This window comes from Camelus dromedarius, chromosome 4 (genome assembly GCF_036321535.1).
Source record: "Camelus dromedarius isolate mCamDro1 chromosome 4, mCamDro1.pat, whole genome shotgun sequence".
In the NCBI taxonomy this organism is placed as follows: Eukaryota; Metazoa; Chordata; class Mammalia; order Artiodactyla; family Camelidae; genus Camelus; species Camelus dromedarius.
In genome coordinates this window covers 13,879,477-13,892,913 of record NC_087439.1, presented here as the reverse complement: position 1 = coordinate 13,892,913, position 13,437 = coordinate 13,879,477, and the positions used below count along the sequence as shown (strand labels likewise).

General features: G+C 35.3%; 1 protein-coding gene across 1 annotated transcript in view; it reads left to right on the top strand.

Annotated features, from left to right (window-relative positions):
- DPP10 (dipeptidyl peptidase like 10) overlaps positions 1-13,437 on the top strand; it is a 559,220-nt gene that overhangs the window by 481,236 nt on the left and 64,547 nt on the right. Inside the window, exons 10-11 of the mRNA XM_031451288.2 lie at positions 3,492-3,589; positions 10,546-10,669. Coding sequence (XP_031307148.1) covers positions 3,492-3,589; positions 10,546-10,669 — 222 coding nt within the window. The remainder of the gene's footprint in view (positions 1-3,491; positions 3,590-10,545; positions 10,670-13,437) is intronic.

Sequence of the window (13,437 nt, the reverse complement as noted above, 5' to 3'; positions counted from 1 at the left end):
CGTTTAATAACAATTTGGTTGCCCATAAAATAAGGTTAATTATTATTGAGGCTTGTGTTTCAGAATCATAGAGGAAAGATTCTGTGGATTTACAGTCTTTGTAGCAAATGTGAATATAGAAAAACAAACAGATGAACTCCTCTAATCTGCAAATTGTTTATTGAAACAATAAAATATGAAAAAGGTACAAATGAATTTGCTTGCAGTGTGCACTTAATTTCAAAGCTCTATGGAAAGACAGAAATCAAATTGAGATTATAGAATGCTAGACAGATGAATTTTGGAAACAGCTTAAAGTTTGGTTTTTGTCTAAAACTGGCCACATGTGTTTGCAACCCTTACCTTGTTTTCACGTAGAAGCTAATTGGGGTATCAGTGATCCTGTGCAGGAATAAGCTTACAGTCCTACAGACCTGAAAAAAGCTGCCTCCATATATGCTAATAACCGTCTATATCTGTGACAAACTATGCCATAAAATTACGCATCGTTGATAAGAACTCACAAAAAAATTGATCAAACTTGGTTTATCTTTGTCTTTAATCAGTTTATTGAAAGATAAAAAAGATAAACACAGGTTTTCACTAACTAGAAAAATCAGTGCCTTAATTATAATGATTATTTTTAATTCATGAGTTAATGATTATTTAATTAATTACATACTATCAATTAATACACTACTTGGGCACTCACAAATTATATCATCTTTTTTTGTTTATCCATATAACAAAACGATGAGCTAGTATTATCCACAGGATGAAAACCTGCTTTGGCTCAAAACTTCCGACTGTGACATATTCTCAGAGAAATGTCTCATTTTTGATAATCAAATAAAATAATACTTGAGGATCTTTAACATCCTGTCCATGGTCCATATCCAGTAAATAACAGTCACAATGTGAACCCTGACTTCTCTGATTCATAGATTAAACTGAACCAGTTCTCGGAATGGTGCCCTTGGACTACCAGTGTCAGCCCCACCTGGGAAAGGATGAGAAGTGCAAGTTCTCATGTCCCATCCAGGCATCGGAAACGTGGGAGGCGGGCCTCAGTAGGCAGTGGGTTAATAAGCCTTCCAGACCCCCTGGATGACTTTCTTGCAAGTTCATCCTTGGTAACTGCTGACCAGTTAACACTGGCATAGAAATATATACATGATTATCAGTGTTTTATCAAAATTCACATACTAATTATAATTATCTGGAAATCTTGTAAAACACAGATCCTTAGGTCCACACCTGGAAATTCCGATTCTGGGTCTGAGTACTGGTCTGGTTGGGGCCCGTGAATTTGTGTCTCTAAGGTTCTAATCGATGCTATTGGATAAAGAACAGCACTTTGAATGACACCAACAAATACTCTGTCCCGGCTCTAAATCCTACCATACTAGCTAGAGAAAATTTACCATACGAGCTAAAAAAACCAAAAACCAAAAACAAACAAACAAGAAAAAACAGGGAAAGACCAATATTTTCAGGAAGGAAGCAAGCAATTTAATTAAAACAAAAGTGGTGTAAAAGGGAGCTCCTAAGTGGGGTAGAAGACGAAATTGCCCAAGACGTACGTGCCCAGGCACTGGAGGGTTTTAGAGCAAGAAGCAGCTTTACAGAATTTGACACCAGAGCCTTCTTTCTGAGACAGGCTCATAGCTTATCTTCCAGGAAGCCCTTTATCATAGGAACCATTTCCATAATCGCTTTTTATAGTCACTGCATTTCTATAGTGAAAGCCTTTCCAGACTCCTGACTTTGGATCAAACTTCTGACCTGTGTGTGATGCACTCCCACAGATGTGCTAGTCATTTTTTAAATTAAGACTTTATTTCTTAAGAGCAATTTAAGGTTCACAGAAGAACTGAAGGGGAGTACCTACCCTCTGCTCCCACTCAACATCTCCCACCACATGCTGTGCATTTGGTGCAATTGATGAAGCTCCATTGACACATCGTAATCACCCCAAATCTGGAGTTTACATTACGGGTCAGTCTCGGCATTGTACATACTATCAGTTTGGACAAATGTAGAATGACATTTCTCCATCATTATGGTATCATACAGAGTACTTTTCACTGCTCTACAAATCCTCTGTTACTTCATCTATTCATTCCTCTTCCCTCCCCTCCATTCTAGTTACTCTTAATAACCTAACAAAACATTCTTGAGGCGCTATTACTGATTATTGGTGGAATGCATTATGTTGTATCTGGTCCTGATTTAACTCTGGGTTTTGTTGGTACCAGTTCCTTGAACGGGAATCTTTCTTTGTTATCTTTAAATCCGTTTTATCATTCTCTTTAGATTTTTGCCAGGCCTTCTAAGTCAACTCAGTCTTAATTTCCTAGTCCTTCTCTGTGTATCTCACATGGTCTCCTCTTAGCATACCCCTTGTACCATGGTGATATCGGTGTATCACTCAGAAACACATGGAGCCGCAAACAGTCCATTGATTCTGTTAATCATTTATTCACATAAACATTCTTTCATTCATTCATTCAACATGCACGAGATATGTTGGTGTAAGTTCCCATTTCTTCCTTGTAAGAGTTCATAGTATATTTAGAAAAACTCTGAAGGCCATTACCTGTGAATGAACTGAAGCAACACTACAGCAGTTAAGAGATCCTGGGCTCAATGCTGCTTCCCTCAGTGACTGGATATTTGACCTTGCACAGTTTGCTTAGCTTCTCCATTTTCATCTGGAAAATAGTATAAATACATCTTAAGACTACAGTAGGAACCTGTAATAAGATAATTCACGTGATGCTTTAACACATGCTGTGAGCCTGGAACATGCTAACTACTATACAGCCTAGTTATTATTGCATAAAAGTTGACTTAATAAACTCAGATTACATTTTTTTAACCACTCTGTTTCTACTCTTCCTGCCAGGTACATAGTGAGGGCAATCTACTCCATGGCGCACATCCCAAAACTCATTTACACCTCATCTAGCATTTCGTTAAAATTTAAAATAAAACTTATGATGATTAATGCATTGAATAGATTAGCTGTTGTGGAATTTTAAGCATGTGGCATCTGGATTGGGTAGATTTTCTTTTTCTTTTTCTTCTTCTTTCCTCTTCATCTTCCTCTTCTTCTTCCTCTTCTTTTCCTTTTTTTAATTAGCCATGCTTTCTCCCCATTGCATTTCATATCCTATAGTGTGAGTAGCTGCTTGATCTACTGGTTGTTTTGTGAAGCCAGCTCTTTGGGTGTCATTCTAGGGAAAGAACTCAGCAGCACTGCCTAATGAACAAAGCGTCATGATTTTCTGTCACCTTTAATTGTCTGCCTAAAATGTGAGAAGCAGCAATCTACAAAAACAATTGAAAGCAATCAAGTTGTTGAATTTAAAATCATTTCTACTTCAGAGAAATTAAACCTTTTCCCCATTCTAACACAAAATTGTAAAAGAATCAAAATGTGTTTTCATTCTTTCTCAATATATTCTAATGCTTAATGTATTTGCGTTACGACTTTCATTTTCTCAAAGGCAGGTCAAGTGAACCCAACAATCAAATTATATGTTGTAAACCTATATGGACCAACTCATACTTTGGAACTCATGCCACCTGATAGCTTTAAGTCAAGGTATGTAATTTCAATTTCACTTTTACCAGAAAATAGATCTTTTAACTCCAATTATCATTTTGTTGCAATTTAGAAAGAGATGTGATCAGCTCAACAAATTCACTTGAGAATAAAGCTGAGGTTGACTCCATTTGTGCAGAAATGAACTCATTCTGGGTCTCTTGTTGTTCCCTGGAAGCATTTAACATTTTAAGGTGATTAGCAACACCACAAAATGACTAAATATACTGGTACCAAGAATTAGATCTTTTGCAGGAGATATAACAGAGAAATGGGGGCAAAGGATAATTTTCCATTGAATTGTCTTCCTGAAAATAGTCACTCCATGTTTTTAAATGGCCCTCTTTAAAAGAATACGATCTTCCTAAAATGTGTGTAATTTTCCAACTTTTCCCCCGTAACTTGCCAATGATTCCCTAGCTTTGTTCTCTAGGCAGAGAAATGTAATGAGATTTTGCTTTAAAATATCTTACCTAAGAGTCCTGCTTATTTAAGTCTGAGTGGGAAGAAAAGAAACACATTTATGTGCTCAGAAGCATAATGTTAATGCTAGCAAAATCTCTAATATTTGAACAACTAATCAAGTAACCACGTGGGTTCTGAAATCCCCAGTGGTCTCAAACTTCAAAGGTAATTCTTTCAAGTTTTGTAACCCTTTGAAAATCTGCAGTAGCCCTGGAGATGGAACAAGCAGCTGATTTAGGAAAATAATTTCACACTATATTGAATAACACGAAGATACGTTTAAAGTTTGTTTTGCTGACATCACAGTAAATACAGGGTGAATGCTTCAAGTAGAAAGTCCACTCACATGCTGTTGCATTGATATGCTTGGGAAAATTGCATCATATTTGGCATTTTCACATATAGAGCAGTGGAGATTTTTCCTCCTTGAAAAGTTATTTAAAGTTTATGGAACGCTTACACTGGAAAGGCCCCCATTAACTATCTAACATAAGCCTCTCCTATTATTGATGGAAAAGATGGGGCCCAAAGGAAGAGTATGCTTGAGATAGAATCTTAAGATTAGTTGGTGGCACAGGTAGAAAATGAAGTAAAGCCTGTTTCGAGTTACAGAGCGTTTCCTCCAGGCTGTGATGAAAGACCTTAAAGGGCCATCACAGTGGACAAATAGAATACAGTAGGGTTGACCAAATCAGAGAGAAACTTCAGCTTCTGAGCTCGGTCTACCAGCCATGAATGATTTAGACATAAATGAAGCAATTATAGAAATTATTAACATTTTACTTGGTCTTTTTGTCTTATTTGTTGAGTGCTCTGAATGAACAAGAAACAGCACTAGACTGGAGTGTTTGAGTCACATCTCTACCACCATTTTATCATATGACCTTAGATAAGTCACTTTACCTCGCTCTGAGTCTGAATACCCTAATCTTGAACTACTAATTTCTAATTTTCATCAGGCTTTTAAATGTTTGAGATGGAAGTCAATTTTTTAATATCAAGGTTTCTTTCTAATAGAAGATAATGATTTCTGACCTTGATGTGGCTACCTAAGAGTCTTTCTGATGAGTTCACAAGATAGGAGATGGCGGGGTCATCCAGCACAAAGGTTCCTAAAGACAGAATCGGTTGTCATTTATTAGAGTATCAGTTAAGTGTATATCTCTTTAGTATCTGAGGTAAAATATGACAGAATTAATCACCTGTTGCAAAAAGATACCACATTTCCTTAGATGTTGGAACTCCAGTGTGCAGAATGACATACTAGATCTCTCTAAGAATGGGGAAGAATCCTGTGAAGAATACATTCTTAAATGTAATTCAGGTATGCTGGTTTAGCGCTGAACTTCGTCTACATTTGGGGAGAGTCACGTAATGCCTTGTCTACACAATACATGCAGTGAGTTTCCTTTTTCTGCCTCATGTTTATGTAAGTGCCAGTTGTGGCATGTGAAATCCACCAAAGTGTATGATTTCTTCTTTTTGTTGGAAAACTCAAGATCAAAATTTACTTCAAAGTGGTGCTTTCAAATATTCTCTGTGCTTCAGATTTCGTATTTCCTTAGTCATTTGTTCCTGGTGAAAGCTTCAGTCCAGTTCACAGAAAAGAAGAGTGATTGATGCATTTCATGTCATCTGCGTTTAGCCACCCTGAGCACAGGTATTACTTTGATGGGCCTAGAAACACACAAACGTGAACAAAATAGAGATATCCGTGTGCAAATCAAAGAAAGCTGCATTTATCTGACTGCATATCACACGGAAATCAAACTCTTACTTTTCCTTGACTTTTGTACTTTAGGATTATCAATATTTATAATTTTTAACACTTAGTACTTTGACCATATGGAAATTTACCATGAAACTGTTGTGCCTCCCTAGTTGTATAGATATTTGAGATCTAAAAGACCATATCATTTTTTATAATTCATCAGTTAAGGTCCTGAAAATAAAAGATGACATACTCAAGAGGGATAATTGAAATGCAGTTAATTAAGAGACTGTTAACAAAGATATGGGCAGGTTTAAAAGGAAACTCACAAAGGATGGGAAAGCAACATAGAATCTACACTAGCAGAAAGCTTTTACTGCCCCAGGACAGAAGGAGCAAGGGGCAGGCTCACTTATGAAACCTGAAGAGGCCCGTAGCTGAAGAACAGGATGGACCAGCAGGACCTGTCCATGGACAGAGCAATTCAGCCATTGCAAAACCATGCCTGAGCAGGGCGTGGGTCCTGGAATAAACCCTCTGTGCCCTCCAGCTTCTCCAGAGGTCTCTTGGGCTGGGCATCCTCACTATAGAGTCCAGCCTCTGCAAACTGCGGGGGTGGATTGTGAGGGGCCAAATTGGAGAACAGATCTGACAGATGGAGAATACTCAACAACTGCCTTAAGAAATGTATCGTTATTACTTTAGGGATCTGCTGGAGACGTCCACAAGCACACACGAGAAATTGTCTGAAGCCATGTCAGAAGTGTTCTACCTCTGTTTCTGTCCCTGTCTTTTTTTCTCCAGCTTTGTGTGTGTGTGTGTGTGTGTGTGTGTGATGCAAGTGTCTTTCGATCTCTCACTCTCTCTCTCTCTCTCTCCACACACATGCGCGCACACACAAGCACACACATACATCTATGATTTACCTAAGTAATACTTGTGCTTTTCCTGAAAAACTGCCATTTTTTTCCAAGTACATTGTAGATCATGTAACTGAATCTTGTTTCTGTCTATGTTGGACATGGAGTTTCTTGGTAACATCTGGTATCCTCTATAACTTGTTTTCCTTTATCTGCCTTCCTAATTTTCTTTACTGTGGCATTCTTAGATCATGCTAAGCTAACACAAATTTTTATTTTTTTTGAGAATGTTAGATATACTGATACACAACTCAGTACCAGGACTAGTAACAATATCCCCACTTTTACTAGTGGCAGTGTTCCCATAGGTGTTGCAAGTCTAGGCACCTTTATGGGAAAATTTAGATAGGAACTTAAAAATATATAGTTCACTTCTAGAGGAAAGTTTTTGCAATCATGAACCATGCAGATTTTGCTACAGGCTAGACATTTGTTACACCGTTTTGGAGAAGTGATTATCTCCTGTGTTCACGCATCTCCAGCCTGAAGGATAAAGATAGTGGTTTGCCCTTAGTTTCTCCGTGCTCTCTGTCCTTGACATTGTTTTACTTACCTGAAATCTTTAGTCATCTAACCTTTGTGACCAATTGTTTTCAGCCTGTTTCATTGATACGACACTGTCATATTGCCCCTGCACTCCGGGCTTGACACTGCCATGCTTTTTCTTCCTATTTAATTGAAGTTTGTCTAATCTACATCTCTTATTCTGCCAATGAATATCTGGGCCTTCTAATACAGTCTAATCAATAAATTTATCTACGTTGATGGAAGTGACCCTTCATACAAGTAATGCATAGTTATCAACAGAGGTCTTTGGAGGACACTAGCTATGCGTTGGTTATGAATGCCGTGACAATGCACTTATAAGCAGAGATCTTGGATTATCTGGAAGAGAGTGAGCTCAGAGTAACCAGATGTGAACAGAGAGTAGTGATTGGACAGGAGTGAAAACACAGGTGTGACTGCTGACATACCTGTGTGCCGGTGATCCTGGGGACTCCGTTCCACACACCCTTGTGAACAATTAGATCTGTGCCAGACCACCCAGCTAATAGAAAGTCTTCTTTGACTTGAGTGCAATCCCTCTAACCCGCTTGTCTCTGTCTCTGTGGCTCAAGAGGACCAGATCCTTGAGGACTTCCTGGGTAATCCAGAGCCATGGAGACTAGGAACAAGCAGGAGACCAGTTATAAGGAAGGGACATTTTCGCTGGCCACTGGTCGTGGGACACCAGATCTAATGTGTTCATGAGATGGAGTTCCAGGACAGCCACATCCGCAGCAGGCAGGCCAAGGAGTGTGGCATCTCCAGGTAAGGGTACTTCCTTACTTCCTCATCCGGAGGAACCCTGAATACTTACAAGAAAACTGAATAATTTGGTATGAATCATAAGGAGATGTGCACCTAGGACCCTAGAACAAAGAAAGAAAGAATATAGGATGTGATTTAGTTAGTAAATGTATCTCTCCTCCCTCCTTATGTGTCAAGTTCTACTTTATCTTTCATTTTGGATGTTTCCAACACTTCATCTTGGAAATTTCAATGGTTTGAAATTACCCTAATGAACTTTACAAGTTGTATTTTGGGGAGAACTGTCATCCTTATAACTATAGGTACCAAGATAACTCACACAAGACTAAATTTTGCTTATGAATATAAGATACATTATGTACAAACACACAAAACAATCATACTGTTTAATCAAAGAGAAATGCGAGTGATATGACTATGAATAATTTTAACTTAATTTTACACCTAAGTTAATGTTCTCTTTTAAAAACCATTTATTCACCAGAGTTGCACCAGCCGAATTTTAATTGTTTTTTAAGTATGAAGTTTTTAAAAAGTCAAGATTTTCTATGATACATAAAAAATATAATGTGTCAATGTCTGGGAAGACATTGAAAAGATGCTCTTGCAATATTTCAGTTGAGGGCTACTTTGAAAGGAAAGACACTCAAGATGAATATTTAAATTTGGTTGTTGTTCTGTTGTTAGTTATTTCAAAAAGTGCTCATATTAGTTCTCATTTGGCACAAAATATAACATTATTCGCTTTAGCTAGTTGAGACCAGTTTCTGATCAAGTTTGAAATTTTTCTGTATGTCAGTTTTGTTCAAATTTTTCAAAAAATATGACCACGTTGATTTTGCAGTCTTCGGTTAGTTGTTTACAACAATCAAATTAATTTTACTTCAATTTTGTACAACATTTATGGCAATTAATCAGAAATGCATATTATCACAATTCATCATTTTCTTTTCCTGATTGATTTTAGTACCCACTATCACTTTTCTCCATGCTAAATCTTCTAGGTAAATTTCTTAAAAAATTAATGCCTATATTTTTCCCTTTTTAATATTCACACTGCCAAATATGGTTGTATATTTATGTAAAATAAATCAGTTTAAGCAAAGCACAGTGAAAGTGAACAAGACATATTTCTTTAAAGAATCACAAGATTTGACCAAAGATTAATCCTAAACCATCATATATTTGATTCTAAGTTGCCTTGTTAGCTCTAGTTAGGGAACTTTATTTGATGATTTACTGAGTTTCTAGGCAGTTTTCAAGTGGGACTCTGCTGGTGATGAAAGCTGCTGGATGTCTTGGAGAGATTGTTGGAGAAAACAGGGCAGGTCTCATCATATGACAGTTATGTTTGCCCTCCCACTGACGTCTTCACTCTGATGGGCTAAGAGGTTTTCTGGAGGAAGTAGTAACTACTCAGTATTGCTAGAAATGTGAAATTCATGTAGCTGAAGGTCTAACCCAGATGTGTCTAAGGACAGGTGACTTGTATCACAAGGTTTTTTTCTTCCATGGGTGATTTTTTTCTAAGTCACATAAAAACTGGATGGATTAATTTTAAGAAAATGTTCATGGAGGGCATTTTATGAACCATTTCTAAAACATCGCATCTGTTCTGAAACTGGGCAGGTTTGTTGGAAATGTTTTTTCCTTTTTATCATAAATTGAATTGGTATTGAAGATTACATTTTGTTATGTGTGGGTTGAGGGATTTTGTGATATATTATGTAAATTTCCAAATGCAGACTCTATTATGAAAGAAATATAAACTATAAAGGGAAGCATGTAAGCATTCCCAATCCAATACCAGCTTGAGGATACTGTAGGCCCCACTAATTAGCATCTTCACTATGCCGAAAAGTCAGTAGCCCTTCATCTCCTTCAATTTGATTCCTTCTTTGTTTTGAACTTTTTCAAATAAATTAGATTTTTAAATTGTAAAAAACAGTATGAATAAGATTGAGAGTGGTCTATGTCCCGTTACTGAAAAGACTGAAATAAACTATTCATGGCTCTGTGGCTCAAGTCCCAGTGGATGAAGTAAAATAACATGAAAGTCTTACATAGTAAATAATTATTAAGTCAGTCATAAGCTTTGCCTTTTAATTGGTTGTTGTATGTATTTTTGAAGAAACAAAATAGAATATAACTTAGAAAATGTATATTTTACATATATGTTAGTACTATACTGATCAATAGAAAATAACAAATTATTTATAAATGTCTAGCATCTTGATTATTTTGTTTTTCCAAAAACTCTCCTTCTGTGAAATCATTCACTTTCAAATTTATTCTCAAATTTTCTGTATATTTATATATGTATGTATATGTGCATATGTTTGCATACATATGCCTACACATATATTTGTATTCATATATGTGAATATTTGAAGAAGTGGATATGTATATATACATAAATAGAAATTAATGTGATATGACATCCTTATAGAGTTCTATTTATTCTGCATATAAAATAACCAGTATATATTATTGGTACTATACAGGTTCCCTGGCTCTGAATGTAAATTTCAATTTTGTTTCCAAACTAGAGAATACTACATCACTATGGTTAAATGGGTAAGCAATACCAAGACGGTGGTCAGATGGCTAAATCGACCCCAGAACATCTCCATCCTTACCGTCTGTGAGACCACGACTGGTGCTTGTAGTAGAGTGAGTATGATTTACTTTCCTTTATGCTTAAAATAACACAGATTATGCTACCTCTCTAAGGAAAATTAGACAATCTTTTGTGCAAAGACTTCAATATTTAACCTCTAAAGGTAGTAGAAGAAGAGTCATTCTATTAGGAGTGTATACTTTAATCCATAACTCTTTCATACTTTGAAGTAAGAAATATAGATGATAAACAGAAAAGCACAAACTTAGCTTTAAAACAATGAATTCTTATGTAGTATAAGAGTAGTCCAGACCATCTGAGTTTCATTCTCAAATATGGGCTTTCTCTCCACATTTTGGCAGTGATTAACTTGAGAATATGGGATGTTTCTTTCCTGTCTTCTTTAAACACATTCCAAAAATTCAATTTTTTCCTGTAGTTCAGATTAATCTTCTAAAATAACGTCTCTGTCTTTAAATCAAGCAAAAGTCATTAAAAAATTGATTCTTGAACAATTGTGTTTTGAAAGTAAGTTATATTTCAGTTTCTATAATCATATTTATAGAGTCCCCAATAAGTTATGTATAATTTTCAAGGTTCTTAGTAAAGGAAATACTTTAATAAGTTTAAATTGTTATATTACATACTTGGTAAATGATTCTCAATTATTTAACAACAGAATTTTCAATGTTATGCTTCTGGACAAGATGGAGTAAATGTTACCAACTTACTATTTCTATAGTAATTAACTATAAAACTTTACAAAATACATTTAACAACTATATTCAGAAGTTGGGCAATAAGAGAATCAAGATATAAATGGTGAAATAAACTTAGGACTTTCTATTGGTGAGACGTTTGAGACCACAGTTCAAGGAGATGGAACCCAAGAAAAACACAAGGGTATCACTGATCCAAGAAGGCAAGGAGAATCAGTTTGAGGCTATTGTGGTGGCTGAAATTTGCAGGACAAGTACCACAAGATGGGAGCTATACAGAAAGAACTTCGGCAATTTATGTAAAGGATCTATTAAGTTTTTATCTCAGTGTTTAGGTGGGCAAGTACAGGATATGCCAGAGAGAAAAGCAAATAGAGAATCTGCAGGTTGTACAATGCTTGGAGTCTTTGGAGTAATGAACATCAAAAATAGACATTTCTCACTGAAAACCCTATGTCTTCAATTCAGAGTCCAGAAAGAAAATGTATTAGGAATAGAGCTGTTCTAGACGCCTTCTAGGAAATCTTTAAATTAAACCTTGAAGGAATCAAGTGATCTGCCTGTAAACTAGCTGCCTACCAGCACAAAGTTTACCCTTAAAAAATACATATTAACTATAAAAAATGTAGTATTCACAGTATCAATCACACAATTTAAAGATAGCATATATGTAGAGACACAGAAAATATAACTCACTCACCTCCCCAAAAATAGTAAATAGAAACAGACTTACAAAGGATATAGATATTGGAATTAACAAACACATTTGAAGAAAAAAGCTATTAGAATAATATTTAACAAATTAAAGGGTGGTCATAATTAGTAAACAGATGAGAATTTTCAGGAGCAAAATGTAAACTATAAAAACAGAACAATGGAATTTCAGGAACTGAAAAAGATAGTGTCTGAAATGAAAAATTGCCTGGATGAGCTTAATAACAATTTAGACACTGTTGTAGACACAGAAATAGAAACAATTCAGACAGAAATCCGGAGGAATAAAAGACTGTGAACAGATGTGAGCAATGTGAACTGGTGTATATGTGAAATTATATACACACAATGGAAAGTTTTAGATATCAGGGCAGAAAAAAGGTAGAAAACAATGACTTAAATATCTCAAATTTAATAAAAATGATTAATCCATATACCCAAGAAGTTAGCAAATCCCAACTAGAATAAAGACAAAGAAAAAAATGACTCAATACATAATAATCAAATTATTGCAAACCAAAGATTAAGAGGAAAAAAAAATTAAACTAGGCTGGGAGAAAAACACGTAACATACAGGGAAATACAATGATGAGAATTACTACCTATGTTTCATGAGAAAAAAATGTAAACCAGAAAGCAATGGAAAGATATTGTGAAAGGACTGAAAGGAGAAACTGTCAAGCTACAAGTCTATGTCCTATGAATATATCTGTCAAAATTGAGGACAAAGGAAGATATTTTCAAATAAATAGAAACTGAGATAATTTGTGAAAATAGATCTACACAAGTAATAGGAAATGAAGTTATTCAGGCTAAAATAATTGATATCAGATGAAAACTCAGATCAAAATAAAGGAAAGAAAAGTAAATATGGTAAATATGTGAGTAAAATAAAATACTTTCTAGTATTCTTGAAAAGAAAAAGTGGTCAATTGTATTAATAATATGGTTTTAAAATTGGAAATTGGTAAAAAAAAAAATGAACTGATAAGTAAATAATAATTATTATTTACAATTTGAAATGAGTACCTTTGCATATAGGTAAAATCTCTAACATATTGTGATTTAGTTTTCTTCATTTGAATACTTTCATTATAGAATCATTTTTCTCCAGAGAAACCACAAGATATTTCATAAGTTCCTACATGTAAACAGCATTACTAAAATTTATTTCATCTACATGTATTTAACTTGAGATGAAATTAGTCTGTTTTTGTTTTCGGAAATGTAATTTTGATTATGATCCTGCGCAAGATTATTTTAAAGAACACACAATCTTTGTCATTTCAAATGTCTCACTGTTTTCCCTAAGGGAAAAAAAATTGACTGTGATCAAGAGTGGATTGAATGTTGACAGGATATCAACTTTTTAATTTTATGCCTGGCTG